This window comes from Rhamphochromis longiceps, linkage group LG18 (genome assembly GCF_057381845.1).
Source record: "Rhamphochromis longiceps isolate RC_006_pf linkage group LG18, R_longiceps_female_GT1.1, whole genome shotgun sequence".
NCBI classification, from domain to species: domain Eukaryota; kingdom Metazoa; phylum Chordata; class Actinopteri; order Cichliformes; family Cichlidae; genus Rhamphochromis; species Rhamphochromis longiceps.
The window spans coordinates 2,843,697-2,857,646 of record NC_140574.1 but is presented as its reverse complement, the minus strand read 5'-3'; the positions used below and the strand labels follow the sequence as shown (position 1 = coordinate 2,857,646).

The 13,950-nt window shown below is 42.5% G+C and overlaps 1 protein-coding gene across 2 annotated transcripts; it reads right to left on the bottom strand.

The window, feature by feature from the left end:
* Window positions 1-1,343: 1,343 nt before the first annotated feature.
* Window positions 1,344-5,140, bottom strand: LOC146647411 (immunoglobulin lambda-1 light chain-like). Of its 2 annotated transcripts, XM_085388987.1 has the most exons (5): window positions 4,895-5,140; window positions 3,916-4,089; window positions 2,161-2,472; window positions 1,954-2,028; window positions 1,344-1,600 (listed from the first exon to the last, which is right to left on the bottom strand). In XM_085388987.1, exons 2-5 carry the CDS (start codon window positions 4,052-4,054, stop codon window positions 1,452-1,454), a joined length of 675 nt encoding a protein of 224 aa, XP_085245113.1. In that variant the 5' UTR covers window positions 4,055-4,089; window positions 4,895-5,140; the 3' UTR covers window positions 1,344-1,451. The 2 variants fall into 2 exon arrangements, with proteins under 2 accessions (XP_085245113.1, XP_085245114.1); XM_085388988.1 differs by lacking the exon at window positions 1,954-2,028.
* Between the last annotated feature and the right edge of the window lie 8,810 nt (window positions 5,141-13,950).

Below are 13,950 nucleotides of genomic sequence, written 5' to 3'. Positions count from 1 at the left end.
AGAAAAAGGAGGAAAAAGACTTTGAGGGACAAATCCAATAAGATCAGCATGTTTTGAATGTGGGAATACAACAGTTTCCTCCACCATGACACACACTGGAGCCTCTTTTTGCTCACAGCTTCACTGTTTGTCTCAAAGTTCAGTTTGGAGGCCAAAATTGTTGCAACACATTTGTAAGTTTGCACTAATTTCACTGTGTGACCCTTAATGGATGTAATGAAAGAATCAGTCAGTGAAATATGAAGCTGTGCTGTAAGTTTGGAGGAGAAAAGTGTCTGAGTGACTTTAATGAGGTGAACACATGAATACAGAGCACTGACTGACACGTACACACTCCTTTAATGAGTCGCACACATTTTTGTGACTTCATGAAATGTCAAAAATGACACAACACACAACAAGCTGCGAGCACATTATTGTGTGTTTGCTGTTTGTGTGCTTTGTTTGCTGTTATGATAGCAGGCATACAGCCATGTTCTCAATGTCTCAGCTATCATTGATTATTGCTGCTCTTCCTCTTCTATTAGGCACTTCAACTCAATGAATGACACACAGAAAGATTTCATGACTGTGTTCTTCACAATAAGGAGAATATGTTATCTGCATCTGAATGACTCATGTTGCCTTGTTTCTACTTTGTTTGCATATTTCTGCTTGTTGGAAAGGATTTTCTGAATCATTCAGTAGTTTTTGTAATAATAACGACATTTAGCAAGACTTCAAAATGATTCTCCAACATTTGCTGTTCAGACTTGATCTGTTCTTACGTGTGTGATATCCAGAATGAAAAACTCAGCTCAGGTAATAAAATGGGAGCTGAGCAGACTGCAAGGGCTTCATGGTCTCTCCTTTGATTCCATTAAAGTTCATTTGTCAGCTGTGAGTTGAGGATTTGAGCTGTTTCTCTCACAGGTGAAGAACACAGATCCTTCCTGGAATCATTCTTGAAGCAGAGTTCCTGCTTGTAACTGTCATTGTGTTATTAAAGTGAAAGCCACAGCTAACGGTGTGGAGGCTGCAGAGCAGAAACCCACACAGCCCGTCTGCTGCAGGAGAGCAAGTTTGGATACAGTCAGTTTGTGCTTCACTCACACGGCTTGTTGTTGATCACACAATGAAAGTAGAATCAAACTCTTCATCTTCAAATCTTTATTGTTCACACAAACACAACTACACTGTTTGACATTTGAAAATCAAACAAAAAGTGAAAACTTGTGATAAAAATATTCCTGATGGTTTTTGTTACTACAATAAAAGTCACAATAAGCACAAAAAGAATTCTAACTCAGAGCAACAATACATGTAAAGATGTATTTATTTCAGACAATCTTCTAACTGTTGAAGAAAAAGGCAAAATAAGCTCAACACATCATAACTAACATTTGTGATCAAAGTGATGAATGAGATGAATTGATGAGATGTGATGGTGAGAAAAGGCGAGCAGGAAACAGTCAGTCAGCATGTGTGCAGTTGGTGGACGCTCCCTTGTTTGTGAGCATCATCAGCAGAGAGAGTCCACAGCAGTACACCAGACTCTTCACTATCAGCACTGTGTACAGCAGGCAGAGCAGCTTCACCCTGCACTGAGACTGGAAGGACACTGAAGGACAGACAGACACAAAGAGACAGACAGACAGTCGGGTTATTCCTCTCAGATCAAGGAGAAAAAGTCCAAATAGAAACAGTCACAGCTTCTTCTTCAAGTGGATGAATTGATGTAGTGTTTGTGTCCACTTGGGGGCAGAAGAACTCCACAAGCAGCTAACAAACTGATCTCTGACATATTATGGTCTGTCTGCTGTTTGGTGCTGAGCAGCTAGTGTACAGTGGCTTTATCAGAGCTTGTTGGATGAAGATTTGATCAATTAGTGCAACTTTAAGAGCCTAAACTTGTTCCAGCTGCCTCATTGGACATTGGAGCTGTCCATGCAGAGAGGCAGCAGGTGATCTTACAGTCAGCTGGCTGCAGAGCTGGCAGGTCTGCTGGCTCTCTCTCTGGAGGACAGGAGGCTGCTGGAGCTGGAAGCTCTGAAACAGAAAAGGAGTCAAATGTTTGGAGCTGCAGTGAGAAATGTCAGTCCTCTGCTGCTCTGCTCTCTTTGACAGCATCTCCACATGAAGCTGAATCACTGCTGAACACAGTCACCAAGCCTTCATTACCTTGTTGTGTTCGGGCCTCCACTGTGCCCCCCTCGTGCTTCACCCAGCAGCTGTATTTATATGTGTCAGAATGGCTCCCATCAAGCATCCTGATGGCAATGGTGCGTCCCGCCTCTCTGAGCTCCAGCTGCTCTCCCTCAGCAGGGGGCAGCTCCTCCGCTTCTCCGCCGTTCTTCTTCTGTCTTTTCCAGGAGAACTGGACCAGAGGAGGAAACATGGCTGAGGCCACACACAGCAGGGAGCTGTTCCCCTCCAGGTGGGCTCTGGATGCTGCTGGGTACACGCTCACCACGGGCTTCACTACCTGCTCATCTGAAGTTTGACAGCAGCAACAAGCAGCACAGACACACATTCACACAGTCAGCAGCAGCTTCCAGCACTGCACTGCATTCAGTCTGATCCTGGAAACTACATGGACTCTGATCACTAAACTACTCATCAGCACAAAGTTCACTACATACACTGGATTCAGCTTCATATCAAACACAGTCATCACCTCATGTCATCATGGCTCACATGAGGAACACTCAGCATGATTTTAAAACTGAAATAAAATGTATTTCAAATTTCAAAAAATGTATTTTTTATTGTAATTTGGTATATTTATAAAATTTATATATATTTACTATATATATATAAATAAATATATATATGTGTGTCTGTTTGTCGATACTGTTGTTCAAAAAATACATTAATCATTTTTGACATTATTCTGCACTAAACATAACACAACATTTTTTACCATGATTTAATTCCAACAATGAAATTTAAATTTTTGTATCAGCTTTTAAACAGGTGATTTTTAAATGTTTGAATTAATACCATACTTTATTTTCAGATTTCATAATTCTTGGGTTTTATTCTGCAGTAACTGGAACAGCAATACATCTACTGTTTGGTTTATTATGCGCTTTTCATATGTGTGAATAAATAATTACATTTAAATCCAATGAAGCAGAAACTTGAATGAGGATTTTGTACCTTTTTTTAACATAATATAAAATAATTGTCATACTTTATGTTATAACTTTAAAGTATGTGAAAATATCTATTTATTTCTTCATTCTTTTTAAAGAATCATTTACTGGTAACATTTTTCAAGTTTTTCTTTTCATTTGAAATTTAGACTCACACATCAAACAAACCTCAGTAAGAACAATGTCATATTTTAGCCTCATTATTTATATTCCATATTACAAATGTTTTACACGTCCCTGATCAATATCTATGTCAATTTATAGATGAATGTAATTGCAAGAAATCCTCTTTTCATGAAGAAGATAGATCTTTGAAAACTAAATCTAAATTTTCTCTTCAGCATAATTTTTAATTTACAAGTTTGCTGCAACTTATATATTAATATATTTTTTAAAAAAATCACAAATAGAATCTTTCTTTGAATATTAAAAACATGTTTACATTTTCATTTATATTTACAAATCTGTTACTGTATTATTTTAACATCAAATATGATCTTGTGTTGAAAACCAGCAGAATCACTGAGAGGATCAAATCCTAAATATTTGTAACATCACTAATATTTGCAGAAATAAAGAATAACTTTAGTTGTTCAGTGAGATTTCAACATGTTTTCAGAGATTATTGAGCTTTTCTTATGTAACAATGGCTGCAGATGAATTCTCTACTAATGATGAAAAACTAACATGTAAAGCCTGAAGCAGCACAAACTGACTTTAAACACATTTTCAGCTTCTACAATAAAACAACTGAAGGAAAATAAATGTTTGTTCTTACCTGTTACATAGAGTTTAGTTCCAGAGCCAAAGAATAGGTAGCCGTTTCCTCCCACAGTGAGACAGACTGCTACAAAAACCTGTCTACTGTTGAACGTGTCAGCTGAGGTGAATGAGTCCAAATGAGGAAGCAGGATCATATTTCAGCTCCATGTAGACTTGTGGTCAAGACTGCCTAAACCGAAACAAAGACAAGACCAAGTTGAGACAAAAAAGTCTTTAAACTGCAGCCAGATGCTGCTTTGTTTACGGGTGTCGGCATATTTATGTGTTTTTGCTTTCGTACAGCCCTCCTCACCGCTGTCCACTGTCTCACTCACTGAGAGGACAGATGCACGCTCCACTTGACTGTCGCGTCTCTCACCCTCTGTTTTTCACATAATGATATTATCCTATATCCACGCATGTGATTGGCCACAATATGGAGGTATTGGAGCATAGCTGAGCCAGTGTGTGAGAGCTGGGCAGCGAAAGGAAATTAAGTGAGGAGCGGCTCTCGCTCAGTGGGAGTCGACTCTTCTGATTGACTACAAAGCACTCTGTAAGCACGGCTCTTAGACCTGATGCTTTTGCATATGACACATTATCGAACGTTACGTTGTGTGTCATGGATACTGTTGACTCCAGAGGCAGAGCCAGACATGTTATACACCCAGGGCCCTAAAGGGTAGTATGCATGTGGGATGGGGGGGTAGAAATGACTGAAAGATTTATTAGGCTGTGTCTTGAGTTTTGTTCATAAAAGAATGACTTATGTTACGTTTTTAGTCCAGGCGAGTAAATAAACGCAACAAGAAGTTTGCCCGCTCACTCCCCACCCAAGCAAGAACACCAACAACGATACCTTTTAAAGTGTTAAGCAGCCATTTATTTTCGTCGGCAGTGAGCAATGCCAAAAACAACAAACAAAACTCCCTCGTGGTCCCTACGCTTCCCTACACCAAATGAAAAAGAAGCCAAACAAAAGACAAGTCACTTACCTAGCTTTCTAATGAAAAAACAGGAGAAAACTTGTTCAACAAAAATGGCTTCTCACGCCTACTAGGCTGCGGCAGTGAAGGATATACATCAGGTGAACAAAGCGTGATCGCGACTTGACAACCTATTTACAACTACTTACAAAAATGGACATAACAACGCCAGATATACACGCGAAAACTCTACACTGCACTACAATAAAACAACACACAGGTTCTTGGTCGAGTGGTGGAGGTTCGGAGAGAGGGGGCCAGGTGGCTGTCATCGGATAGTTAAAAACCAGAGGTTATTAGTCAATTATCCAATCCGAGGATAGGCCGAGACTCCACCCAGATCCCCAGCAGGCACGCCCAGGTGTCCACCTCCTAAGAGAGAAAAGGAGAAAACAAAAACCCACAGCCACCCTCTGGTGGGAGGAGTTACACAAAACAAACACAACACTGATCATAACACTTCATATAAAAAAATATATATGTCACATCTGCAGGACACCTTAAACTAGTTTTTTAATTAAGCAGCAAGACAGAACAAAATCAGGGCTGCATCAAGACACGAGGACTAAACCCCAATTCAACCAGACCCAAAACTGATCCGGAAATAAAACATTCAAAATCAGGACTACTTAGGATTTAACCAAGACAGAACCAGAATCAGAACTAGATGATAGTAGCACTAAAAATCATCATAGACCTGCACTACACTTATTTTTTAATTCTACCAAAGTACAATATTTAGATTCAGAAAAGTTTATATAATTATTTAGCCTTGTTGTGCAAACAAGCCAGCATAACTTAATAAATATAGAATTTGAAAAGTAACAAATGGTATCTAAAAAGTTACACTAGGTACTAGATACATGTTCTGATGAGTTTTGGCAAACAACCATTTGACTAACAGGTGTGTCTCACCTGGGGTCCGTTCTTCGTACATAGCTTACTACATCCAAGATCAAATCATCGCGCCAACTTTGAGCTCGCTATTCCGGTTACCCGAACACACCTGTTGTTGACGATTAGTATAGCTGGATGAAGTAATGTGAGATCACTGGGTGGCCCAACAGGGGCTACGCATCGATAGTAGAAACATTGATCGGCAACCCTTTGATTGGTCGGCAAAAATGTCGAAGGAGCGCGCTCGGTATTTTTCGGCAGGAGAGCAAGAACTCATGAGTGAGGGATTTCAGGAGTTTCAGAGTTTAAGTAAAACACAAGGGATACTGCAAAGGCTGCAAAAGCAAGGAGAGAGGGCTGGCAGGAAGTTGCTGACAAATTAAACTTGTAAGTAATTTAATAATAACAATAACAATGGAGTGGATTGATATAGTTCTTTTCAAGGCACCCAAAGCGCTTTACAATTCCACTATTCATTCACTCTCACATCCACACACTGGTGGAGGCAGCTACGGTTGTAGCCACAGCTGCCCTGGGGCAGACTGACAGAAGCCAGGCTGCCATATCGCGCCATCGGCCCCTCTGGCCAACACCAGTAGGCGGTAGGGTAGATTTATTATATTACACTATATTATCCAATATTATATGACATTATATTATATTATATTATATTATATTATATTATATTATATTATATTATATCATATTATATCATATTATATTATATCATATTATATTACATTAAATTATAATATGTTATATTTTATCCTCTTTCACATTAGAGCCACAACAGGACCCACTAGAACATGGGAACAAGTAAAAGTGAAATATAAGAATATTCTACAGAATGGTAATATTTATCACTTATATTGCTTTACGTCTCTTGGAAAGAGACCCTGAAATACTCTGTTTGTTTGTTTATAACAGCAACCAAGAAAAGGGCAGAGCAAAAAAAGACAGGTGGTGGTCCTGCACCCCCTCGTCAACAAGTTGGTTAAGTGAATAATACCCTCACGGGAAGATCGATATTTCTCTATGAGCACACTGTCGCGCTGAGCTAAAGGATCCTGTCTATCCCGCAATATATACGCTGAATTCTGAAAACTCTCCTTATCAATCTTGCACCTTCCGCAATGGGTTGCTCGCGTAAACGGACAGGATATGACTGCGACAGGCTTCCCAAATCCACCTTCGCTTTTATAGCCGTGGTCTCTCATCTTGATTACACGAAGTAATTTACAATTACAACTCTGAAATATGAATTACATCTGAAATAATCAAATACATGAAATAGAATGATTAATAGTACATTTCCCTTTTTTTAGGAAATGACCTGTATGTATCTGTATGGAATCAATAAAAGAATCAAGTACTGCATTAACTTTAGTTACATTGATAATATTTATTTATGGAAAAACAGTGGTAAAATATCGCTGTTGCTTTCGTATAAATGAAGCGGACATACCTGCGTGGCCGCGATCTAATCCTGTTTACATAAAGTAAGCCTGCTCCCGAGCAGGTTTACGCTTATGAATCTGTTGCTATGACAGCAAGTCCGGGATGAGCTTCGGGGTCCGTTCTTCGTACATAGCTTACTACATCCAAGATCAAATCATCGCGCTAACTCTGAGCTCGCTATTCCGGTTCTCCGAACACACCTGTTGTTGACGATTAGTATAGCTGGATGAAGTAATGTGAGATCACTGGGTGGCCCAACAGGGGCTACGCATCGATAGTAGAAACATTGATCGGCAACCCTTTGATTGGTCGGCGAAAATGTCGAAGGAGCGCGCTCGGCTCGGTATTTTTCGGCAGCAGAGCAAGAACTCTTGAGTGAGGGATTTCAGGAGTTTCAGAGTTTAAGTAAAACGCAAGGGAACACTGCAAAGGCTGCAAAAGCAAGGAGCGAGGGCTGGCAGAAAGTTGCTGACAAATTAAACTCGTAAGTAATTTAATAATAATAATAATGGAGTGGATTGATATAGCGCTTTTCAAGGCACCCAAAGCGCTTTACAATGCCACTATTCAGTCACTCTCACATTCACACACTGGTGGAGGCAGCTACGGTTGTAGCCACAGCTGCCCTGGGACAGACTGACAGAAGCCAGGCTGCCATATCGCGCCATCGGCCCCTCTGGCCAACACCAGTAGGTGGTAGGGTAGATTTATTATATTACACTATATTATCCAATATTATATCATATTATATTATATCATATTATATTACATTATATCCCCTTTCACATTAGAGCCACAACAGGACCCACTAGAACATGGGAACAAGTAAAAGTGAAATATAAGAATATTCCACAGAATGGTAATATTTATCACTTATATTGCTTTGAGTCTCTTGGAAAGAGACCCTGGAATAATCTGTTTGTTTATAACAGCAACCAAGAAAAGGGCAGAGCAACAAAAGACAGGTGGTGGTCCTGCACCCCCTCGTCAACAAGTTGGTTAAGTGAATAATATCCTCACGGGAAAATCGATATCTCTCTATGAGCACACTGTCGCGCTGAGCTAAAGGATCCTGTCTGTCCCGCAATATATACGCTGAATTCTGAAAACTCTCCTTATCAATCTTGCACCTTCTGCAATGGGTGGCTCGCGTATACGGACAGGACATGGCTGCGACAGACTTCCCAAATCCACCTTCGCTTTTATAGCCGTGGTCTCTCATCTTGATTACACGAAGTAATTTACAATTACAACTCTGAAATATGAATTACATCTGTAATAATCACATACATGTAATAGAATGTTAATAGTACATTTCCCTTTTTTAGGAAATGACCTGTATGTATCTGTGTGACATCAATAAATGGATCAGGTGCTGCATTATCTTTAGTTACATTGATGTTATTTATTTATGGTGAAACAGTGGTGGAATATCGCTGTTGCTTTCGTATAAATGAAGCGGACATACCTGCGTGGCCGCGATCTAATCCTGTTTACATAAAGTAAACCTGCTCCCGAGCAGGTTTACGCTTACGGCTCTGTTGCTATGACAGCAAGTCCCGGATGATCTTCGGGGAACCGAACGATCCAAGATCACGCGAAATCGTCAACAATCAAATCCAGCTAACCTACTTAGCGAGGTACGAAGAACGGACCCCTGCTCTTGTTCCATCTCGTTTTGTCCTCATTCTCCATCTCCCTCTCTGTTCCTCTCTCTCCCTCTTTGACAATCAAGCCAAACACCAACATCATCAAATATACAGTTGAAACCAGATATTTGCATACCATTGTTGTGTTCATCAGTGCATTACTGAAACTGATTTATTTAGCCGTGGAGGGAAACAACTGGAAATATGAAATAAACACACATGTAAGCTAAGACTCTCTAAAAAAAACAGCATTGTTGTTGTTCGCCTTTTCATTTCGCCGTTTGTTGATTCACTCGAAGAGCAAGTAACGTAATATGGGTCAAGTGATCAGTTTGATATCAATCTTTCGTGATTCACCGTCATATTTACATTATTTGTACAGTACGAATGATCAGCTTTGGTACCTGGTCAAACTTAAGCTCTCCTCCGTCTGCCTGTCTGAACTTCTCCTACAGCAAACACGTAGGCAGCAGCTTCTCCCCCCTCGCTCACATAAGTGTTGTGCTCAGTCGCCTAGTGCCTGAACTCAGATCATACCAAAACTAGACTGTGCTCTATGTGCTTCGAATATTGTGTGTAGTTTTTGTTTTATACAGTTGTCAGTCAGGCATCTAACTATGAAACAAATTACTCTCCAAAAGGCCCGGAGACTCCAAATCTCCTGACCACTATGTCGATCTGAGAAAGTAAGACCGAGACAGCGAGACCAAGACAAGACCAAGACCATGTAAAAGTGGTCTCCAGACCGGTCTCGAGACATCCAACTCTAGCTCCATGATGTGTTTCTCTAATGTTGCTGCACAACTGGTGCAGGTCAGGGGTCTGGCATGCTGGGCGAACTTAGATTAACCCTATTTCTTTAACTTGTTACAGTAGGCAATAACACAATCAAAAGTTACATATTAATCCTAGTTATTAATTCTCAGAACAAGCAGTATGCATCAACAGGTGCTCATACCACCAGCTTTCCTAGCGGCTTCTTCATGGTTCCCATTTGCCTGTGGGATCCCCGGGTAATTGTAGCTGTCCTCTAAGTCTGCAATGTTGCCTTCTGGTAGTTAGATCCCCTCAGTTCTGACTACCTTCCCTCTCTTTGTTATCATTGGACTACACTTTACCAGGCAAATGACTTTCCCATGTCATTGCTGTATATCCTGGTGGTGTGGATCAGTGAATCGATGTCTCGTTTACTCTTGGCATACAGGATGATGTCATCCATGTACAGGAGGTGGCTGACAACTGCGCCACTTCATCGGTATTCATATCCAGTCTTGTCAATTATCTCATTGAGGGGGTTCAGGCCTATGCAGAACAGCAGTGGGGACAGAGCATCTCCTTGGTAGATCCCACACTTGATGGTGACTTGTGCTGTGGGCTTGAAGTTGGCCTCCAGTGTTGTCCGCCACATCCCCATTGAGTTCCTGATAAAGCGGAAGGATAAAACAATGTGGTTTGAAAATGCCACGTCACTACCGCCCTCCTCCCTCGCGGATCAGTCCGCATGTTCATGGTGTCCACATTTTTTTTCTGGAATATGTTGAGCAAACCTGGAGAAGCTTCAACTCAAGAGATCATTGCTGTCATTGCTGTGAATCTTTACCTGATACACTGACTTGCTGAGTAAATATTTACTCTTATTCAAAGTGATTTTGTGGCTTCTCTTAGTTTAGCACCAGGTTTATGAACTTGCCGGCTAGCTAGTGTTAGCATAGCGTTGCTGCTGCCACTGGGCTCATGTTACTTAAAAATTAACCCCACAGCTTTAAAAACCTTATATGAAAATCTCTCTGTGAAATTTTCTGTTGATGAAAAGCCCAGACGAGACTTTTTCGGAAGGGGCAGCCGTTAGGAGGGTGGGGGTTATTTTCAAAGTATGTATAATATCATGTTTATATATCATGTTTAAAATGAGTAGCAAAAGACGGTAGGGGGTCTGAAACCAATGTGCCGGGAGTTCGCTGTTCTGAGAACACCGGCCCTAGTGAGCCTTGACATCCCAGTCAGCTATCGCGCTGGTGTGTCACAATCAGCAGGGCTGACTGTGTGTAGAGTGAAGGGTGGACCCAAATGCAGACGGAAACAAAATGTGAAACATGACTTGAATAACAGAAAACGAGCCATTTATTGAGGCTGGCAAAATAACTGTAAACAAAAGGCAAAATGCAAGGCTAACAATAAACTAAACTGGGTGAGCTAAATTAACTTAAAAACCTACAACAGGAACATGGACTTGACATGAGGGGACTTGACATGAGGGGACTTGACATGAGGGGACTTGACGCAAGTTCTTGGCTTGCAAACAAAGCAGACGATCTGACAATGACACACTGAAAACACTCCGAAACCGGGAAGAAAAAGGAAAAGAGAAAACAAAAAAATCCAAAGTGGAATCCCAGACCAAAACACAAACATATGAGACCACCTAACCCAACCCTGGGGGACAAGGCAAAAAGTCCAATATTCAAAGTTTCAGGAGGCCGACACAGATGACAGCAGTACAAGAGTCCACACGGTTCAGGTGGCCGACCAGGTGGCCGACCAGGAGGCCAACGGTTCAGTGGTCCATAGTTCAAGGGTTCAGGGGGCCGGCCACGAGTCCAACGGTGGCGATGGAGCAGATCAGGAGGCCGACAACGTGGAAAATGGCAGTGGCGAAGCGGGCATGGCTGACCACACCTGGAGAGCCTGGCGACTTGGGTATGTACGAAGACGGACAGGGGGCTTGGCTGGCGGTCGACGGCGGCGTGGGCACGTACGAAGACCGTCAGGCGGCTTGGCAGGTGGTCGACAGCGTGAACAAGAATTGGCTGGTGGTCGACGGCGTGGACGATAATCCTTGGATGGTTTGGTTGGTTTCCGTCGACAGGCTGTCCTCACAGGCTCCGGAAACAGCCGCGCTGGACCTGGACGTGGCTTGGCAGGTGGAAGGAGACCAGGCTGAGGCGTGGCAGGCACAGGCGAGGCGTCGTCCTCTGGCTGGGTCGCGTCGAGACCAGGCGGCAGCATGGCGGCTGCAGGTGGTAGACCAGGTGGTGGCGCTGCAGCAGATGTGGCAGGATGCTGGACGGGCTCGGCTGAACCTCCAGCCGGCGTGGCATGGCCAGGCAAGGCGTCGTCCCCTGGCTGAGGCGTGGCAGGGCCAGAAGCCGAGGCTGGACCAGGCGTGGCAGAAGCAGTGGCATGCGGCTGGACGGGCTCCTCGGGCCCTCCAGCGGACACTGGAAAAGGCTGTACAAACTGCCACTCAGCCCCTGGCTCCAACCTGGCCTGGATTACAGTCCCACAGCGGCTTAGCTGAGCCTGATGGCTAGCATTTCCAGTGCAAACAGTCTTATAATTTGGCTTCTTGGAAGCATAGTTCGTGGCATGATCAATGCACAGAGAAGCTAGATAATTTTGCAAAGGGATAAGATGGTCCGAGGAAGACTTGGCTGAAACATTCTCAGTCTTAGTAATTTCAAAATCATAAACACTCTTTTTATAGCCGGGCCCATGAACTGGTAAGGCAGTGTTAGTTTTAATATTCACCTTAGAAAAAACATGAGGAGCCAAAATATAGTCACTCACTTCAAACCTTTGTGAGGTACGTTGACGACGTGAACGCCACTTTTTTCTAGAAGGAGTTGTGACTGAAGCAGGGCTAATTGTGGGGTCTGGCTCCTCATGTGAAGTCTGAATGAGACTGTGAGGGTGAGTGACTAATCCGTGATGGCGAAGAGGAAACTGGCGAGCTGGGGGGCAGTGCCGGCACCGAAGGGAGGGGCGCAGCGGTGGATACGACTGGTTGTGGGGTTGCTGTGACTGGTAGGTGCTGGAAGCCATTACATGACTCGACAGTTCCTGGGCCTGCAGCATCTCTTTTATCCTTGTAAAAGCATCAACTATGGCAGGTGAGTCCGGGAGCTGGAGGAGGCGGGGATCCCACTTCATAATAGCCTCAGCGACGTTTACCATTACAAGCTTGCTCTTCAAATCGGGTGCTGTGAGGACGCGGTTGAGGATCGCTTGGATTCGAGCCATCTCCTCCAGACACTCGGTGAGAGCTGAGTCTGCTGGGTCCATGACTGGTCAGATCATTCTGTCACAATCAGCAGGGCTGACTGTGTGTAGAGTGAAGGGTGGACCCAAATGCAGACGGAAACAAAATGTGAAACATGACTAGAATAACAGAAAACGAGCCATTTATTGAGGCTGGCAAAATAACTGTAAACAAAAGGCAAAATGCAAGGCTAACAATAAACTAAACTGGGTGAGCTAAATTAACTTAAAAACCTACAACAGGAACATGGACTTGACATGAGGAGACTTGACATGAGGAGACTTGACATGAGGAGACTTGACATGAGGAGACTTGACATGAGGAGACTTGACATGAGGAGACTTGACGCAACTTCTTGGCTTGCAAACAAAGCAGACGATCTGACAATGACACACTGAAAACACAGGACTTAAATACACAGGAGGTGATTAGGGGAAGTGGGAACACATGGAGGAACAGCTGACTGACATGAGCCTAATGACAGGACAGGGGAAGTGAAACTAAATACAATGAACAAAGAACACACGACTCCTTCAAAATAAAACAAGAAACACTGAAACTAGACATGACAACACAAGCTTAACAGACCTAACACGTGATGAACGATACAAGAACTCAAACATAGAAACCAAGGAAACAATAAATAATAACTGCCTTTCCTTAACTAAAGCTAAATAGGAATGACACAAACTAATCACATATCTAAAATGAGACAAATACAAAATGAACTCAGAGCGCTGGGTCAGAGACCCAGCCTGTGACATGGTGGGTAACAGAGGCCTCCAAAAATATCGGAGCAATTTTGCAAATATGAGATGTCTTGATAAATCAAGCAGATATTTGATGTTTACACAGCTAAATTCTCACCAGAAATATCTTTTTAATTTTGTTTATTTTGTGACCCAGAAAGAGTAATAAGAGTAATATTAAAGCTAAAAAATGTAGCTGTGTAAACTTCAAATATCTGCTCGATTCATCAAGACATCACATATTTGCAAAAGTGCACTGATGCTTTCGGAGAT